Below are 18,253 nucleotides of genomic sequence, written 5' to 3' on the forward strand. Positions count from 1 at the left end.
CTTGTGATTTTTTTTTTCTGTTTGTCTGTTTTTGTTGTTGTTTTTTTTTGTTTTTTTGTACTACCTTGTTTTATGGTGACCAATAATCTTATTAAAACGACACAAATACTTTCTGTGCAACATGTTGTACCTGTTGTCCTTGTATGTGACTTGAACATTGTGAAACAATAATGGTCAAATTGATCATCATGATATATGACACTAAAGATACTGTCATTCAAGTAAAACAACTGTTTACCACCAACATTGTTATTTCCCTAAATATGCATTATGTCATGTAAAGCATAATGACCAAAATAAAAGATGTCTTTACCGAGTTTTGTTGTCTGAGTGACACTTCTTAAATGGGGCTCCTGAGAAAGTTGTTGCAAAATCATTTAAAATCACTCATGAAACTTGTGAAATAAATGTTAAAGCACAGCAGAGGTGAACTTAATTGTAAAATCACCGTTCTTTTGTTGGACCAGGCACAGTCACACTATTAATACAAACTGTGGACTGAACTGGGCATGCATTACTTTATCAAGCAAGGATAGTTAGTATCCTATATCACAAGCATTTTATTTTAGTCATAGTAAGAAGGCAGGGGTGTTTAATGTGATATTTGAATCTATAAACCCAGAGGGTTGTTGCTGTTTTTTTGTTTAATTTACTATCACATAGTATTATTGGTAACTGCATCAGTGTTTGTCCACCTTAAATCTGAAAGGTAAATTTGAAGTCACATTGCTGTTTGAGGATGCATTGATTCTGATACTGATACTGATATACGATACCAATATGATACTGGTATTGGATATCAGGCCGATACCAGGCTAAAATTGAGTATTGGTATCTGAGATTTTACCCAGGAGTAAAATCCGATACCAAAAGCCATGAGTAATGTGTCAAAAATTAAACCACAGAAAGTTGAATCAGTTCATCTGGACACAACGTTTATTGGGAGAGAAATGTTTCATCACTCATCTAAGTGACCTCTTCAGGCTAAACTGACTGCAGGTCAGTGGCGGCTCCTGCTAACCATTTTTTTTTTGGAGGGGGCGCAATTTACCTTGGTGCAGCACACCTGACAGCTGCTTTAATGTCCACACAGTCACGGAGTTATCAAGAAGGACAATGTAGCCTATAGATTTTATCAGGGTTTGTACCCCCAGGTGTGCGCCAATGTAAATTGCCCCCCCCCCACAAAAAAATTTTGTTAACACCAGCTGCCACTGCTGCAGGTATCCCCACCCTTATAAACAACACAGTTGCATAACGAACAAAACCAACGATCAGTTTCATATGTGAATATGGGCGTGACCATTAACTAGAGTTTCGATGGCCATGTGTACTATTCACAGAGGATTTGGGAATGTTTGCAATCACAGCATTGTATGATGGTGACAGATGTGCTCATAGCCCCCCCCCCCCCCGGTTCAGGAATGGTCGTTCCCTCCCCAGATAGATGGCCTCTTTGACTCCCCGTTCAAACCAGTGTTCCTCCCTATCAAGGATGTGCACATCCTCATCCTTGAAAGAGTGGCCACTGGCTTGTAGATGGGTGTAGACTGCTGAGTCCTGGCCTGGCGTGTTAGCTCTCCTGTGTTGTGCCATCCTCTTGGCCAGCATCTGTTTAGTTTCCCTGATGTACAAGTCACGGCAATCCTCCTGGCACTTAACAGTGTACACTATATTGCTCTGTTTGTGCCAGGGGACCCAATCCTCGGGGTGGACCAACCTCTGGCGCAGCGTGTTTTGGGGTTTGAAAGCAACTGAGACATGATGTTTGGAAAATATGCCTCTCAACTGTTCTGACACTCCCGCCACATATGGACTCACCACTGGTTTACGCTTGGGCAGCTGTTGTCCTTCTCCTCTCTTCAATCAGCTGGTGCACTGTTTGGGCGTCTTCCTGGCTTTGACAAACGCCCAGTTAGGATAACCACACTTAACCAGAGCCTGTTTAATGTGGGATTTCTCCCCTTCCCTGGCTGCTGTGTCAGTGGGGATGTTGTCAGCTCGGTGGTACAGCGTCCTGATGACTCCTAGTTTGTGCTCCAGTGGAGGATGAGAGTCAAACCTGAAGTACTGATCAGTATGTGTTGGTTGCAGTCACTTACATGAATGAGGAAATGTTTCTCCCAATAAACGTTGTGTCCAGATTAACTGATTCAACTTTCTGGGATTTCCTTACCTGGATTGTTGAGCATGCATTAAGACATGTCAAAAATAAAAGTGTGTGCATTTTCGACACATGGAAGACTATTTTTTCTAACGCTGGAAAAACTGGTTCTACCTCAATTATGGGCCTCAATTGGTGCCCACCAACCCCAAACTAGTGGTCTACGTCTGTAAAGTTTAGCAAAAGTAATTGAATGGATCGGTACTCAGTATCAGCTGATACTCTAAGATTCATATTATGATATGAAATTGATATCAGTGGTGAAAAAGTGGTATTGGTCATTCCATAGTGCAGATGTGTGAGCACATTCAACACTGCCAAAGAAACAAAACCCAAAAAGACACGGTTGGACTTGGATTTTTGTAGCATTTGTTGGCAAAGGTACTCTGTGTGCTTGGTCTGACATGTCTGTTTATTAACCACAACTTCTTTACTTCTTCTTCAAACCCACCTTTACCTGGCTTCTGCATTTGTTGAAGGCCTACCTGACAGCAACCATTAGAAATACAACCACAAGAAGCTAAATTAAACCAATGAATTTTTTTTCCACTTTTTTCAAGGAAAATATCTCATCTCATCTCATCTCATCTCATCATCAACCGCTTCTCTGGGGTTGGGTCATCATGGCAGCAAGCTAAGTAGGGCACTCCAGATGTCCCTCTCCCCAGCAACGCCCTGGAGTTCCTCCTGGGGGATCCCAAGGCATTCCCAGACCAGATTGGACATGTAGTCCCTCCAGCAAGTTCTGAGTCTACCCTGGGGTCTCCTCCCAGTTGGCCGTGCCTAGAAAACCTCCAAAGGAAGACGCCAAGGAGGCATCCTAATCAGATGCCCGAACCACCTCAACTGACCCCTTTCGATGCGAAGGAACAGCGGCTCTACTCCGAGCTCCCTCCGGATGTCCGAGCTCCTCACCCTATCTCTAAGGCTGAGCCCAGACACCCTATGGAGGAAACTCATTTCAGCCGCTTGTATCTGCGATCTCACCCTTTCGGTCACTACTCAAAGCTCATCACCATAGATGAGGGTTGGAATGAAGATTGACTGGTAAATTGAGAGAGGAAAATGTGTCAATATAAAAAAGAACGAATGACTTGCTCAAAAAGTCTGTGTATTTTGTTTTATGATCATTTGTCACAAACAACATGCAAATACATTATTTTCCAAGAATCATACAGAAGCTGCTGGCTTGATGTGTTTTGTGTCATCTATCAAAAGTGGTCCATGGATCAGTGGATTATCTATTTCCATCAATAAGACGGCAATACAATGTATCAAAGAGATTGGATCTTAAATTGAACTGCCCAACCCAAACACACGCACACACACGGCCACACGCACACACACACAGAGTTAAGAGTCTATTTTCGCCTCTAAGAATGAAGGTGCGTGTTGAATATGGTTGCTTTGGGATGAGGGATGGGGAGGGCAGCAGCTGATCAACACTGTCTTGCAGAGGGAAGAGGTGGCCCTGTGAGGGGCCTCAAGCGAAAAAGGCAGAGGATAAACTGGTAGGTGGAAACTGCCTGGGCTTGGCAACCAGAAGCCACAAGTTGCTGAGGGGACTGCCCTCCAGAGACTGGTCTGTGGACTGTGGTTGTGGGGCAAGAGGTGGGACGGAGGTGGGATAGACAGGAAGACAGAGGCCCAGGCCCATCACATGGCAGCAGACAGTGGTAGACGCCTTGATCACATGAACCGCTTTACTGAATTATCATCTGGATTTGGATATTTGGGATAAATCTATTTGCAATAAAAAAAAAATTCCATTTTCAGTACTTTTACCTTCATTGTCATTCATTCTCATCTTCATTCAGATGTCATACCCTGTACTCTTTGGCATCTATGAATGAATGAGTGAATAAATGAATGACGGGAAATCTACATCACAGCACTGTTCATAACATTCCAGCTGGTGAGTGGTTTTCCAGGATCCTGCATCCATGTGAGAGATATATACAGGCTGAGGTGGGCAGCCTTAAACCTCAACATTTTGTCCAAAAGGGACATGCAGTCCAGAGGAGAGGGACAGAAATATTGTGCATAAAACACACCCTTCTTGCGGTGGCTGGAGTTGAAGTGTACAGGGTTAATGTGGGAGTGAACCCAGTCGAGGTTTTACTATGAAGTTGGGTATGACCGCGGTGGGCTAAAAACATCCTGGAGCAGAGTGTGCCACCATCTCTTTTACTCCTCTGGAGTTTTCATGAGGTTTGGGGTTTCCTAGAAGGGGTCCTGATGTGTTAATAGCAAGTGAAACCATCAATTAGAGCTGCATCTGGAGCGGGCTGCATTAAGATACTCGAGCGATGACATCTCTAGGCATTGTAAAATGTGTGTTGCATGCACAGCTATTTACTGCACAACACCGGGAGCGATATGATTGAAGCAGACACAACTAACCTCAAAAATCACATAATTATGATGTGGTTCTTGAAGCAGCAGCTTAGTCATTTCATTATGATGGTTTGAAGTGGTGGAAGCATGTCTGACACTGGCACCATGAAAATTATGAAAATTATGTAGGTGTAGGAAAGAAATTATGCTCATTAACAAGTTTGGTGGAACATGGGTGTATTTTACTGGTAATTCATCTTACTCTTCTGTCGATACCCCCTCAGTTTTGAGTAAGCCATAACTTTTGCTATAGTTTGATATGTGGTTTTCAGTTATTTGCTTTTTTAAATAAAACCGTACCTCCATTTAACTTATAGATTAAGGTGGACAAACAGGGTTCCTCAATGAGGCTGCAGGGCACCCTAAATCTTCATACAAGTATACCACTCAATGGCTAAAAGCAAGTGCTTTTTTCAGATTAAAAACAAAAGATTTAGCAGAACTATAACTGCATAACCCATCAGTCTTTGCACACCTAATTTGTTTGTGGCGTAAAGAAAGACTCTGACCTTCCTCAGACAAAACAGCGTGCAGGACCGTCAAACGACAAGGCCAAATGCCACTGCTTCACCTCCTGTAATTCCTATATACGCCACATGAGGGCGTATACAGATTAACAAAAACTAATCTCATGGACATCGTTTTCTTCAGCACATTGACCTCAACCAGAGGCATTATTAATTCCAACGCCTACTCAATTTACAAAGGTAAATCAATCCCGGGAGGGCTTCGTGTCAGATCTATGAATAACTGAGCTGAGAGCGCCAATTAACACGTTTATTTCTTTATTCTTTCACAGTGCTCATGGAAAATAAACCGACCACCTTCAGAGAAAAGTCGTAATACCATTTATAGGCAAAGTTACATTCCATCTCAAACAGGGCGAAGCTTCACTATATACAAAAGAAAGCACCCTTAAATCGTTAACCAGTACTATCATCTAAACATACAAATCAATACTGTAGTCAGCACAGCTTGAAGCAAAATTTGCTTAAAACATCTTCCAATTTTATTCAATCTTACAAATGGTGAAAAAACAGGAAAACTTCATTTACAATGGGTAATCTGTTAAAAACTTCAGTCATTTAGGTACATCTCAGTCATAAAACCAGTAATATCAAAGTCTATACAACATGCATTACTACAGAATCTTGAAATGGTGGAAACTAATGGAAAGTGATGAGCACCTATCATTTTGACAACTAAACTAGTTAATTTTAGGAATGGTAATGTGTCCACAGGAGCATTGAGCTTGAGTTGTAAACAACTGTGCACTGCAAAGACAACATCTAAGACTTGGTTTGTAACTTCCCTTTAAATATCACAATGTGTCAATCTTGCAGACACAGCTTTAGCTGCTACATCCAATTGCCCAGCACCAAATACTTCATTTAAATATGTCAAATTCACCAGCCTGTCAACACAATTAGTCATGGTTTCACATAGAAAACATTCACACCCACATGCACCCTCACACACGCAGCAAAATGCAAACACCAACAAGCAGTGAGGAAGGAATCCCGCCCCCTATACATCTCCTGTCCATCACTGCAAGGGACCTTGCAGTCATTATGGATGAAATGGTTGGAGAGAGGAAAAAAAGCAAACAAACAATCAAAAAAAAATTAACAAAAATCCCTGGTTTTAGACAAGTCCTTGAATTCCTTCAGACAGGTTCTTTCACCCCTCCTCTGTTCCGGTGTCTTGTTGTTCCGTGTGCAATTTACTCAGCAGCAGCCGGGGCCTCTGGACTGGCTGCCGCCTCTGGCTCCGCGGGTGAAGCCTCAGCTGGTTTCTCCTCGGCTGCCTCTCCTTCTGCCTTTACCTCCTCCACCTTTGGCTCTTCAGCTGTGGCCTCCTCGACCGCACCTTCACCAGCTTCGGCTGGCTTGGCCTCTTCGGCAGCAGCTTCCTCAGATGTCGCTTTCTCTTCTTCAGCAGGGGCTTCAGCTTGTTCTCCTTCTGCCGCTTCTTCGGATTCCTTCTTGGTCTTCTTGAAAGAGAAGCCACCGAGTTTGAAGGAGGGTTTCTTGAAGGAAAAGCGCTTTTTCTTCTGTTTGCCATCATCACTGGTAGAAGGGGTGCCTTCCTCCTCCGGCTTGGCAGGGGCCTCTCCATTTGTAGCAGCTGCCGCCTCCTCACCATTTGCCTCAGGAGCATCTACCTTCTCGCCTGCCTCTTTAGGAGCCTCCTCAGCAGGGGTACTGCCATTGGCCTGGACATCAGCTTTGTTGGCCTCCTCTGCAGCCGGAGAGGCATCTCCATTGGTCTTGGCATGACCATTCTCCTGTGGATAAAAGAATTGTCATCCATGTGAATACTAATGGAAAACAAGCTAAAGCATGCCAATTAGGCACAACCACACCAGCACCCAGCCAAAAGATGGCCCTACTCTGAACATTTTAACAAGGGTGCCCCCCCCCCCGAAAATTCTGTATACGCATCATTCAAATTCGTCGGATAGTAGCCAATGAGAAAATAGTCCCAAAACTGCTGCAACATCTGTTACTAGGAGAATGACGACAGATCATGGCAAGGCGGCTGACAGTGCAGTGTTATCAGAATCCACTAGGGGGCGCATGGAGTCGGCTCGTGTCGTTATATGGATGCAGGAATTTGGGGATTTTTCCATGGCCTTTTTAGTCAAATAAAATGCTATTTCCCCATTTCCACCCTCTCGTTTTCCTCATCCTTTGATTGCTTTTTTAAAAAAAAGGCCGTGACAGAATTTGGAGAATACGGAGCATGCCCCCTTGTCTTAAATCTGGCGACAAAGGCGTGGTTATCGGTTTTAAAATGGCCATGCCACGGGGAGAGCGGCCACAAGCCGCCGTACACGCACGTCCCTTCACTGAATGAAGGGAGTCACGGCAAAATGCTCATACAGCCAAAGACTCGTTAACTTAATAAGAATCCCAATGGCTGGGAGAGCACTAATTGATTCATCCAGAAATAAGCCAACAATTACTTAGATGATTAGTTACCCCGCCTGGCCTCTTTCTTCCCCAAAGTAGATATAAAATATTTTCCGTTCAAAGTTTATCCCCGTTATCTTACACTCATTAAAACAATATTTGATTTACATTTAAAATTACTGTAGTTACTGAGCGTGGGGAGTGAAAATGGACAGCCTGCATGTGGCCACTTTCCCTGGATTTCGGTGAGCGTGGGGATGCGCTAAATTGAACATGGAGCACGCCATTGACTCAATACATTGCCAAATTGGGACACATTTCTGGACGATTAACGATATTCTCAGATCCCCGACTCATTTTATTACCTGTCCATTGGACTTAGCCGCAACAGCTGCGCCTTCAGCTGGCTTTTCTGCACCGACTTCTTCCTTCCCAGCGGTTTTGGAGATTTGTGCTCCCATGCTTTTGGTTCAACAAAGGAACCCAACCGATGAAATGAATGAACAAAGACCGCAAGCTCCCTCCTTCAATTTCAAGTCAAACGCCGAGACCGTCTGACCGAATCGAAGCCACTGAATCTACTTGAAACCGAAATTACCGCTACGGACAGATAAGTATCTGCAAAATGCCGCAAGATGTGACCGAAGAAACGTTTAATTCTTTCAATTTTTCCCGTGCGGAATTTTCAAGTGGAGAAATTGCCCCCGCCGCAAATGAGATGCGGAGTACAACGCCCAAGTCCACTGATGAATGGGCATTCCCAGCTGTGACGACACAGCAATCTGGTCTCGCCCAATCACAAGGCTTATTTGGAAAAGGGGGCGGGGCTTACGCGGGACCGCTATGGACAATAGGCACGAAACAACAACATGGGCAACAAATTTGTCTTTTATTCACCCTAAAGTGAGCATATCTGACTTTATTTCAAACTCACAGGCCACGCAACATGTACGGTTATTTGACGTCTTATTTCCGGAGCAGAATAGCTCAAGGATATTCGACTCGCTCACTGAAGAGCAAACTTTACAAACTAGAGAGGATAGGCATTTAAAGACATACTTACACCTAAGCTATTATTTATTGATACACGCGCCCCAGTTTAGTGTGTGTGTGGGGGGGGGTCCTCGTAGTTTTTTTTAAATGATGTATGCAAACAGCATACAATAGCAATAGCAAACAATAGCGTGATTGGGACAGCTAACAAAGCTGTACTAAAGCAGTCTCATTGTTGCAACCTCACGCACCCTACTGACATATGTGCCACCTTAAAAACAAAAGTGTCTGGGAGCCCCGACCCCTCTTATCCCCTCTTGCATAACAGTGTCTTGTCTGCTCGATGCTGCCTGCTGGAGCATCCCAGTGACCTAGATATAATCAGAGTTAATGGCCCCGATGTTGGCCGCCTGTCTCAGCCTGCAGTGCTCTCAGTCCGCCGCCAGCCCAACCCACATCTCCTTGTTTACAATTTTCAAAATGGCCTCAAAATATCCGTTGCACTGCCAAGCTACTGTGTGGATGACTACTGGGATTGTCATTACTGAAGGCCGAGATGGAGTTGAATATGAAAGTCATACACAAACAGACAGCAGTTTGTGGAGTTGGGGTGACTTCTCTCACCCAACTCTTGTTGTTGCTCTGGCCAGGCCATGCTCGTGATTACAGTGTCAAGTTCTCTTTATTATGGTGATCTAGCACGGGTCACTGAGCTTTCACTAATAAGCAAACCACAAATGTTTGTGTCCTAAACATTCACAACATGAATCTTTCACTTGCCTCGGGGATGTAACCTGAGAATGATAGGCTATTTGTGTGTGGTTGTGAAACTGATTTTTACCAGCTGATTTTACCAGACAACGTCATTATAACCTACAAAGTACATAACTTGGAAAAAAATGATGGTGTTGGTAAACTGGGTTTGGATTGGTTTGATGAATTGAATTGTGACGTCAATAAACCTCTCTAGGAGATTACAGACTTTTCAACATTTTGGTATAATTTTCTACGGGGGGGGGGGTACATTTTTGCAAAAATAACGAATGTCTTTTAAAAAAAAAACATACAGAAGTTCTCCGTTAAATTTCATTCAATTGTTCCTCCATCCTGCTCACAGATTTCATGAGAATCCATCCTTTCCTTTTTGATACATCTTTTTGACAGACAACCCGGGGCAAAAACAAAACCCTCCTTCCTTGGCAGAGGTAACTAAAGTTAGATATTTACCAAAGTATACATAATTAAATTAACGTGCACACCGCTGCATTCAGGTTTCCTGGAGTAGCTGACAGGGCTGGTTACAGTCAGAGGCCCTGGACAGAATAACAAAGAGAAAGAGAAAAGTAGTGGCAAGAACATGAATGTGCTACATTTCAGCTGGCCATGTTGTGTCTCTGTTGAGGAAGTCAGAACAGCGCCGTACTTTAAAACAAAAAGACTCAAGATAACACAATAAAGCCCGAAGGCTTTTTACCTATTATACTCTCTCTCTCTCTCTCGCTCTCTTTGCACGTGTGCGTGAGTGTGTACGTGTTTGTGTGTGTACATCATTAGGACGTAACCTGGGTCCTGTTTCAGAGATCAGCAAACTGAGGTTAAGCCTGAACTCTGGTTTAACTAACTCTGGGCGGTCGAACTCAAGAGTTCTCGGTTTCAGAACAGCTGATCCGAGTTAGCTCAATCAACTCTTGAGTTAAGCGCGTGCGTGACGACTATAAGAAGACATCATCAATGGAGCTCCGATACTACGATTCACCATGGCAACCGCGAGAGAGGAAAAAAAGGTCGTCCTACTTCACCCCGCTGGAGATAGAAATATTAAAGAATACATATGCAGAATACGAGTATATATTTAAGGGGGGAAAAAGCAGTAGAGGATCAGCAGCAAAAGAAAGAGAGCTTGTGTGTGTGTGTGTGTGTGTGTGTGTGTGTGTGTGTGTGTGTGTGTGTGTGTGTGTGTGTGTGTGTGTGTGTGTGTGTGTGTGTGTGTGTGTAATATTTGTGCAGGTGCAACCCAACAGGCACAAAACCTACTTGGCAGCAACTGAAGATGAAATATAAAAATATTGTTCAAACAGGTAATGTACAATCTCATTACAAGCAACGTTGATGTTATTTAGCCTGTCCTACCTAATTAAACAGCATTCAGTGGCTATATTCAACATGTGATGTATTTAAGTAGTTAGTGAAATTTACTAAGCAAAAAAAAAAATACAATTTTTAGCCATCCCAACACTGCCAGTATTTAATGTTGTCTATTTGAAAGCAACACCTAAATGCCTTTATACATACAAGACTCCAAATGTCCTCATACTGGATATGTTCAAATTTGACCTCCATTATAGCCAATAGAAAACAAGGTTGAGGTCTGAAAAACAGGTGGGGGTCCAGTACCACCATCACAACTTTTCCATCTCGTGTGTCAGCAGGGTGGTCCGGATCATTATCAGGATCGTTCATTGGTTGAATTGGACATTGAGCTCCTCTAATTGTGGCAATGGTGTGACCCTGAGCCTACAAAGGCACTAGAACCGGGGCTTGAGCATCCTAATGGCCCTCTCTAACCTGGCTCGTGTCCTGCAGTGAGCCAAGTTATAACACTGCTGTGGGCCGGGCTAAGGATCAGGGCAAGGGGTCAGCAAATAGGGCTGGTTGGGGTATCCTCTGTCACAGAGCAGATAACCATCGGATCGGACTCTCCTATAATACAAAGATACAGTTTAGATTTTCAGTTGCAATAGGCAGAAACAAAATATTGATTATTATAGGATATATACACTGCTCAAAAAAATAAAGGGAACACATAAGCAATGCAATGTAGCTCCAAGTCAATGACACTTTTGAGATATCAACCTGTCCAGTTAGGAAGCAACACTGATTTGTGAATCAATTTCACCTGTTGGTAAATTGTCTAATTTCCACCTGGTGGAAATTAGACAATTTGCAAGACAACCCCTATAAAAGGAATGGATTTGCAGGTGGTGGCCACAGACCATTTGCCTGTCCTCATCTTTAAGGCCGATCTTTGGTTAGTTTTTCATTTTGCTAGTGCCCTCACCACTAGAGGTGGCATGAGGCGGTATCTGCAACCTACAGAAGTTGCTCAGGTAGTGCAGCTCATCCAGGATGGCACATCAATGCGTGCTGTGGCAAGAAGATTTGATGTGTCTCCCAGCGCAGTGTCCAGAGCATGGAGGAGGTACCAGGAGACAGGCCAGTACACCAGGAGACGTGGAGGGGGCCGCAGGAGGACAACAACCCCGCAGCAGGACCGCTATCTGGTCCTTTGTGCAAGGAGGAACAGGAGGAGCACTGCCGGAGCCCTACAAAACGACCTTCAACAGGCCACTAATGTGCAGGTTTCTGCTCAAACGGTGAGAAACAGAATGCATGAGGATGGTATGAGGGCCCGACGTCCACAATTGGGGCCTGTGCTCACAGCCCAACACCGTGCAGCCCGGTTGACCTTTGCCAGAGAACATCTTGGTTGGCAGATTCGCCATTGGTGCCCTGTGCTCTTCACAGATGAGAGCAGGTTCACACTGAACACATGTGACAGACGTGAGAGTCTGGAGACGCTGTGGAGAACGTTCTGCTGCCCGCAACATCCTCCAGCATGACCGGTTTGGCGGTGGGTCAGTGATGATCTGGGGAGGCATATCCTTGGAGGGCCGCACAGACCTCTACATGCTAGCCAGAGGTACCATGACTGCCATTAGGTACCGGGATGAGATCCTCAGACCCATTGTCAGACCATATGCTGGTGCAGTGGGCCCTGGGTTCCTGCTCATGCATGACAATGCTCGTCCTCATGTGGCCAGAGTGTGTCAGCAGTTCCTGTATGTCGAGGGCATTGATGCTATGGACTGGCCTGCACGTTCCCCAGACCTGAATCCAATCGAGCACCTCTGGGACATCATGTCTCGTACCATCCGCCAACGCGATGTCGCACCACAGACTGTCCAGGAGTTGACCAATGCCCTGATCCAGGTCTGGGAGGAGATCCCTCAGGAGACCATCCGTCGTCTCATCAGGAGCATGCCCAGACGTTGTAGGGAGTGCATACAGGCACGTGGAGGCCACACACACTACTGAGCCTCATTTTGAATCGTCTTGAAGAATTTCCACAGAAGTTGGATCAGCCTATGTTCTCATTTTCCACTTTGATTCTGAGTATGATTCTGAATCCAGACCTTAATGGGCTAATGATTTTTATTTCCATTGATCATTCTTAGGTTATTTTGCTCTAAACACATTCCTCTGTCTAATAAATAAAGATTTTCAGCTGAAATATTTCATTCATCGAGGTCTATATTGTGTTTTTAGGTGTTCCCTTTATTTTTTTGAGCAGTGTATATCAGTACAGATGCCGAAAAAAAACTTTTAATACATATCAGTACATTTCCTGCATCTGTATTGAGATTCCGCACTTCATTAGTTGAGCACTTCTATCAACACCATTGACGGTTTCCAGAAGAAAAACAGCGTTCTCTCTCTCTCTCACACTATATATATATATATATATATATATATATATATATATATATATATATATGAAACTCACCATGGGTAAATCTAGAATCCAGTGTACACTTACACAAAAAAAATTGTGAGTCATTCACAGACCCAGGCCACTTTGCTTCCACATTGTTGATGATGTGGGCTGCATCACATTTGATCTTCACAGTGCAGAACAGTGATTGGCTGCAGTAGCTGTATTGTGAAGTGTCTTTCGTTTGGAATGATAAAGGCTACTATTTAGGCCTACCTGCACATTAATGCTGTGGAAAGATTTCCTATTCACATAATCTCCATTTCCCGAAGGAGCTGTGATAGGAATATGAGTGACAGCTATGCTGCTAATCACACCTGGAAACCCTAAAATATATCACATTAACAGTGCTTCAAGTCTCAAAGCATCATTCAAAATAAATTAATTATTGCTTAGACTGATACCTGCAATTCTGTGGAATTCTTCTTTGATAAGTCTTGTGGCTCTGTGATTTGGGAACACCACAAAAGTGTACAGTAAACATCTCAGTGCAAGAGTCATATTTCTGACAGCCGGACAGGCAGTTGCCTTGGAAATATGCTCAGCATCACCGATGTTATATAGAAAACTTCCACTGGCAAAAAAACCCCCACAAACTTAAGTACAACACAAAGAATTTATTCCGAACTGAGAGCATGTCCACGATGTGTCATATGAACGATATGAGGGCTGCGAATATTGTTCAGATAAATGATCAGTTGTGCAGAAAAATGGTAACACTCAAACAGATAATCATCAGGGGATGATAAAACATCCAAGCGAGGTGTGATCACCCTCACCTCACGGATATTTCTGCAGAGTATTTGTGCTTCAGTATCAACTGGCTCTTCAAGAAAAGGACATGCCGTGTCTGACACCTCCTTCAGCCTGCAGGCTTCAGCTGAAGAGGAGGAGAAACTCAGGGTTAATTGAAGAAAACCGGCCAGCGAGCAGGCTAGCTTCACGGAGTATGTTGCCATAGTAACTGACCCAGAGTTGGCTTTGTGAAACCGTGTCTGAGGTTTCATTAAACCCGCATTCTGAAACAGGGCCCTGGTCTTACTCAGCCTGTTAGCAAAGCATGTAAAAAGTCAGTGTTTGTAATATTCAAAAATATTTACTGTGTGTGTGCGTGCGTGCGTGCGTGCGTGCGTGCGTGCGTGCGTGTGTATGAGTGTGAGGCTGTGTGTTGCTGAGAAATAGCCCACTTGCAAAACACATCTGTGTGTGTGTGTGTGTGTGTGTGTGTGTGTGTGTGTGTGTGTGTGTGTGTGTGTGTGTGTGTGATCATCCGTATTCCTCTGCTGACTTCTTTGTGAGATTTAGAGAGTTGAATTAGATGACAAATGAGACAGTAAGAGAGAATGATGTTTGTGGAGCTTGTACACGTGTACATCAACCTGTGTGTGTGTGTGTGTGTGTGCGTTACGCATCTATAATATTTCATAGGGAAAGAGTGTGTATAGTTAGAGAGAGAGAGAGAGAGAGAGAGAGAGAGAGAGAGAGAGAGAGAGAGAGAGAGAGAGAGAGAGAGAGAGAGATTAATTGTAAAACAATTATTCCAAACTACTGCCACCCCTTGGATACGGGCTACAACTCAACATAGAAAGGCCACGCAATGCAGTGGAAAAATTATGTTTGGAGGTTGGCTGAGGGCATCGCTTTTCACAACACTACATTGATCAATGATCTGAGAGCTGTCACACATAATGTTGTGTTACATCACTGAACGCCCACTAACACGTCCTGGGCTGGTACAGAGGTGTGGCGCGCCATTCATAAATTCTGAGCACTAATATGAGAACGGTCAACTCAGGGCATCTTAGACCAGCATGTTTATTTTTCATTTAGTGGCTTTGCACGATAATTTGTGTAAAATATTATTTTCTATTCTAATCTGATCTAGTTGATTGGATTTGATTCTGTTCTGTTGTTCTGCTGTGCCACTGTTATTCAACTCTGCAGGTATTTCGCCGGTCTTGTCTGGGGGTGTTACGATTTGGCACAATAGATACAAGTAACTGGCAGGGTAGAAAACCAGCAGTAATGGGGGGTCTTGAGGACCCCAATTGTGAACCACTGCCCTGAGGGGTCAGTTCTGTTTGTATGTCATTCTCTGGCCTTAGATACCACAATTAATGAACAAATACGGAGTGAAATGTTTTATTTATTTATTTCTATTTTTTATTTCTATTTTTGCTCTGCTGTGGGCTGATTACCTTCCAACCAAAAGACATTTGAAGCTATGATCGGTGGGGATACCAGTTAAGACTGAAGAGGTCACTTAGATGAGTGATGAACCATATCTGTCAGGAAACGCTGTGCCGAGATGAACTGATTCAACTTTCTGTGATTTCCTTACCTGGATTATTGCGCATTCATAAAGATATCAGGCTTTGTATTTCTGTATAATCCTCATCATCAAAATACTTATAGATCTGCATACATTCAATCATCCATTATCCAAACCGCTTATCCTTACTCAGGGTTGGGGGGATGCTGGAGCCTGTCCCAGCAGTCATGAGGCAGCAGGCGGGGAGACACCCTGGACAGGCTGGCAGGCCATCACAGGGCCAACACACACACACACACACACACACACACACACACACACACACACACACACACACACACACACACACCTAGGGACAATTTAGTACGGCCGATTCACCTGACTTACATGTCTTTGGACTGTGGGAGGAAACCGGAGCATCCAGAGGAAACCCACGCAGACATGGGGAGAACATACTACAAACTCCACAGAGAGGACGACCCGGGACGACCCCCAAGGTTGGACTACCCTGGGGCTCGAACCAAGGACCTTCTTGCTGTAAGGTGACCGTGCTAACCACACTGCCACCATGCTGCCAGATCTGCATACATTTGTGTTAACATTATATCTCTCAGTGAAATGCTCCTTGATGTGAATACTGAACAATAGACACCAATTTTTTTTATTCCATTACTTGTGTCCTGCTGTTTCTTATAAACATAGATACATTTTCTTTGGTATTTCAGACTTGTGATATCACCCCTTATGTAAAGTATTTATTTTGCAACTGTACACTTGTCATTATGCCTTTTATATACATGTACTTTATTGACATTGTTTGTGCAAGTTTTATATTGAGAAATCCAAACCCATGTTTTTTTTAGGTTTATATGTATATTGTATTATGCCTTAGTGTCCCATTTGAGAAATCCATTAAGTCAAATTCCCAGTACTTGGAAAAGTTGACTAGTAAAATATATTCTGGTTTATTCTGACAACCACGTTTTATTGTTCGAGTGGGAGTCTGGATTCTGTCAGGCACTGCTGCTGCATTAGCACACCATGTACATCACATTGTCATCAGTGGTGGGCTGTCAGGGCCATCAGGGCCTTCTCTGCCGGCCCTGTCAAAATAACAATCATAATGTGTTTTTCATAGTTAAATTGAATTGGGTCTGAAATGTCTAAATTCAATTGCTTGTTTTCTCCTGGGGCTAAGCATGGGTTTCCTACGTCATCTAAACGCATCACAGCCCCTTGGACCAGCACTAGTGGTATTGCTGGCCTTTCGTTGAAGCCCAAAGCTGCAAACTGATTACAACTTTGAGTGACTGTATCATCAGCCAATCAAATTTTTGATGTGTAGTGACAGAACACCCAGGGCCCTGTGATGTATCGGTGCTAGCCCCGGTGTCATCATCAACTTTGAGCTTCAGCCTTTGGCGGGTCGTGAGCGAACTGATGGAAAACGCAATGGCCACCGCATTCACAGCTACTGGTGTTCTTGTTGGTCTACTTTGTGGGCCTTTTTCATGGTGACCATTTGGAGACGAGAAATAAATTGCTAGAGGAAGACGTATACCATAGCTGGATGGGTTTACCAAGACCAGCAAAGGTAACTTACTTGTTTAATTTTTCTTATTGAACTGAACGTGGTGCACTGATAGTATTTTGGCTATATTTTATTGAATTTGTTGAAGTTGCGTGAGTGACTGGTGAACACTGTTGCATCAACTGTGGAAATTTGTTTGTTTTTTTGTGCCATGTGGTGTGTGTGTGTGTGTGTGTGTGTGTGTGTGTGTGTGTGTGTGTGTGTGTGTGTGTGTGTGTGTGTGTGCAATCTGGTTGCTGAGTGACATAAAGGAAGATCTGATGGTGATGCTGCAATAGGTGCTATAGTGCACAGTGGTGTACGTTGTGGTTGTTGATGATCAGCTGTTTTGTTGGTGTTGATCCAGTAGTGCATATAGGGTGTGATAGTGTATTTTGTACTGGCTGTGTTGGCTGTATCAGCAACTATATGAGAAGTTTGTGTGTGTGTGCGGGGGGGGGTGCATTTTGTTAATGAAGGCCCTGACTGAAACCCCACGGTACGCTACTGGTTGTCATCTAGTGTACCTCCATGATTATTTCACCTTATCATTATGCCTACTATTATGTTTTCTTATCTCTACTTCTATTCAAATTTCTTCCTCTGCAGCACCAACTAAGTTTTCTCATGGATGGAAGTCGACGACATGTTTTAAAATTCTTGATCAAATCACTGTATGTCCTTCCAGAGCAATAACAGTTTTCAAGGTGATATTTTGTTGGTCTGACTCTCATTCTTTTAGCCCCAGCAGTGCCCGGCTTTTGTGGGGATTTTTATGCAATTATATAGCACAAGATAGGGAAAAACCACAAAGCTTTCCTGGAACGTAATGCAAGGGGGTTACATCAATTATGCAATCAAAACACGACCACTACACATAAAGAAGTGGCGATCAAAGACACTGAAGTCATTCCTTCAAGGTGAAGGAGGGCCTGATCTCCTCCATTTACAATTATGGAGATGATATTTGCCCACATTAATAATCAAACTGACTAAATTTGAAATACCACGTAGGAGATCCGTCCATATAAAACAGATATGTGCGTAGTATTCAAGATAGGGTGAGCCTATATCTGATTTTTTTTTTAGGGTAAGCATGCACAGATGTCATCCCCTAGTTGTTTTGTCTTTATGAATGTTTTGGTAGTAAACTAGGCATTTCAGTATCACTGTCTCGGAGACCATCTATTATCATTTAACCCTATCGATCAAAACTCATGTACAATGGAGTCTGCGATTGAAAGCCCAATCACGACTATGCTCAGAACTGTTAGTTTTTGGTGAGATCACGGCTACACGTCAACGACCATGAATCACACCACGAATGACACATCGGAAGATTGTAATCCACGAAAGCGAACATCAGACCGAAAAAAGAAACGCATGGGTC

General features: G+C 43.5%; 1 protein-coding gene across 1 annotated transcript; it reads right to left on the minus strand.

Annotated features, from left to right (window-relative positions):
- Window positions 1–5,330: 5,330 nt before the first annotated feature.
- On the minus strand, window positions 5,331–8,173 carry marcksb (myristoylated alanine-rich protein kinase C substrate b). Its single transcript, XM_056296306.1, has 2 exons — window positions 7,842–8,173; window positions 5,331–6,848 (listed from the first exon to the last, which is right to left on the minus strand). Exons 1-2 carry the CDS (start codon window positions 7,935–7,937, stop codon window positions 6,285–6,287), a joined length of 660 nt encoding a protein of 219 aa, XP_056152281.1. The 5' UTR covers window positions 7,938–8,173; the 3' UTR covers window positions 5,331–6,284.
- Window positions 8,174–18,253: the final 10,080 nt, after the last annotated feature.

This window comes from Lampris incognitus, chromosome 16, assembly GCF_029633865.1.
Source record: "Lampris incognitus isolate fLamInc1 chromosome 16, fLamInc1.hap2, whole genome shotgun sequence".
Lineage (NCBI taxonomy): Eukaryota > Metazoa > Chordata > Actinopteri > Lampriformes > Lampridae > Lampris > Lampris incognitus.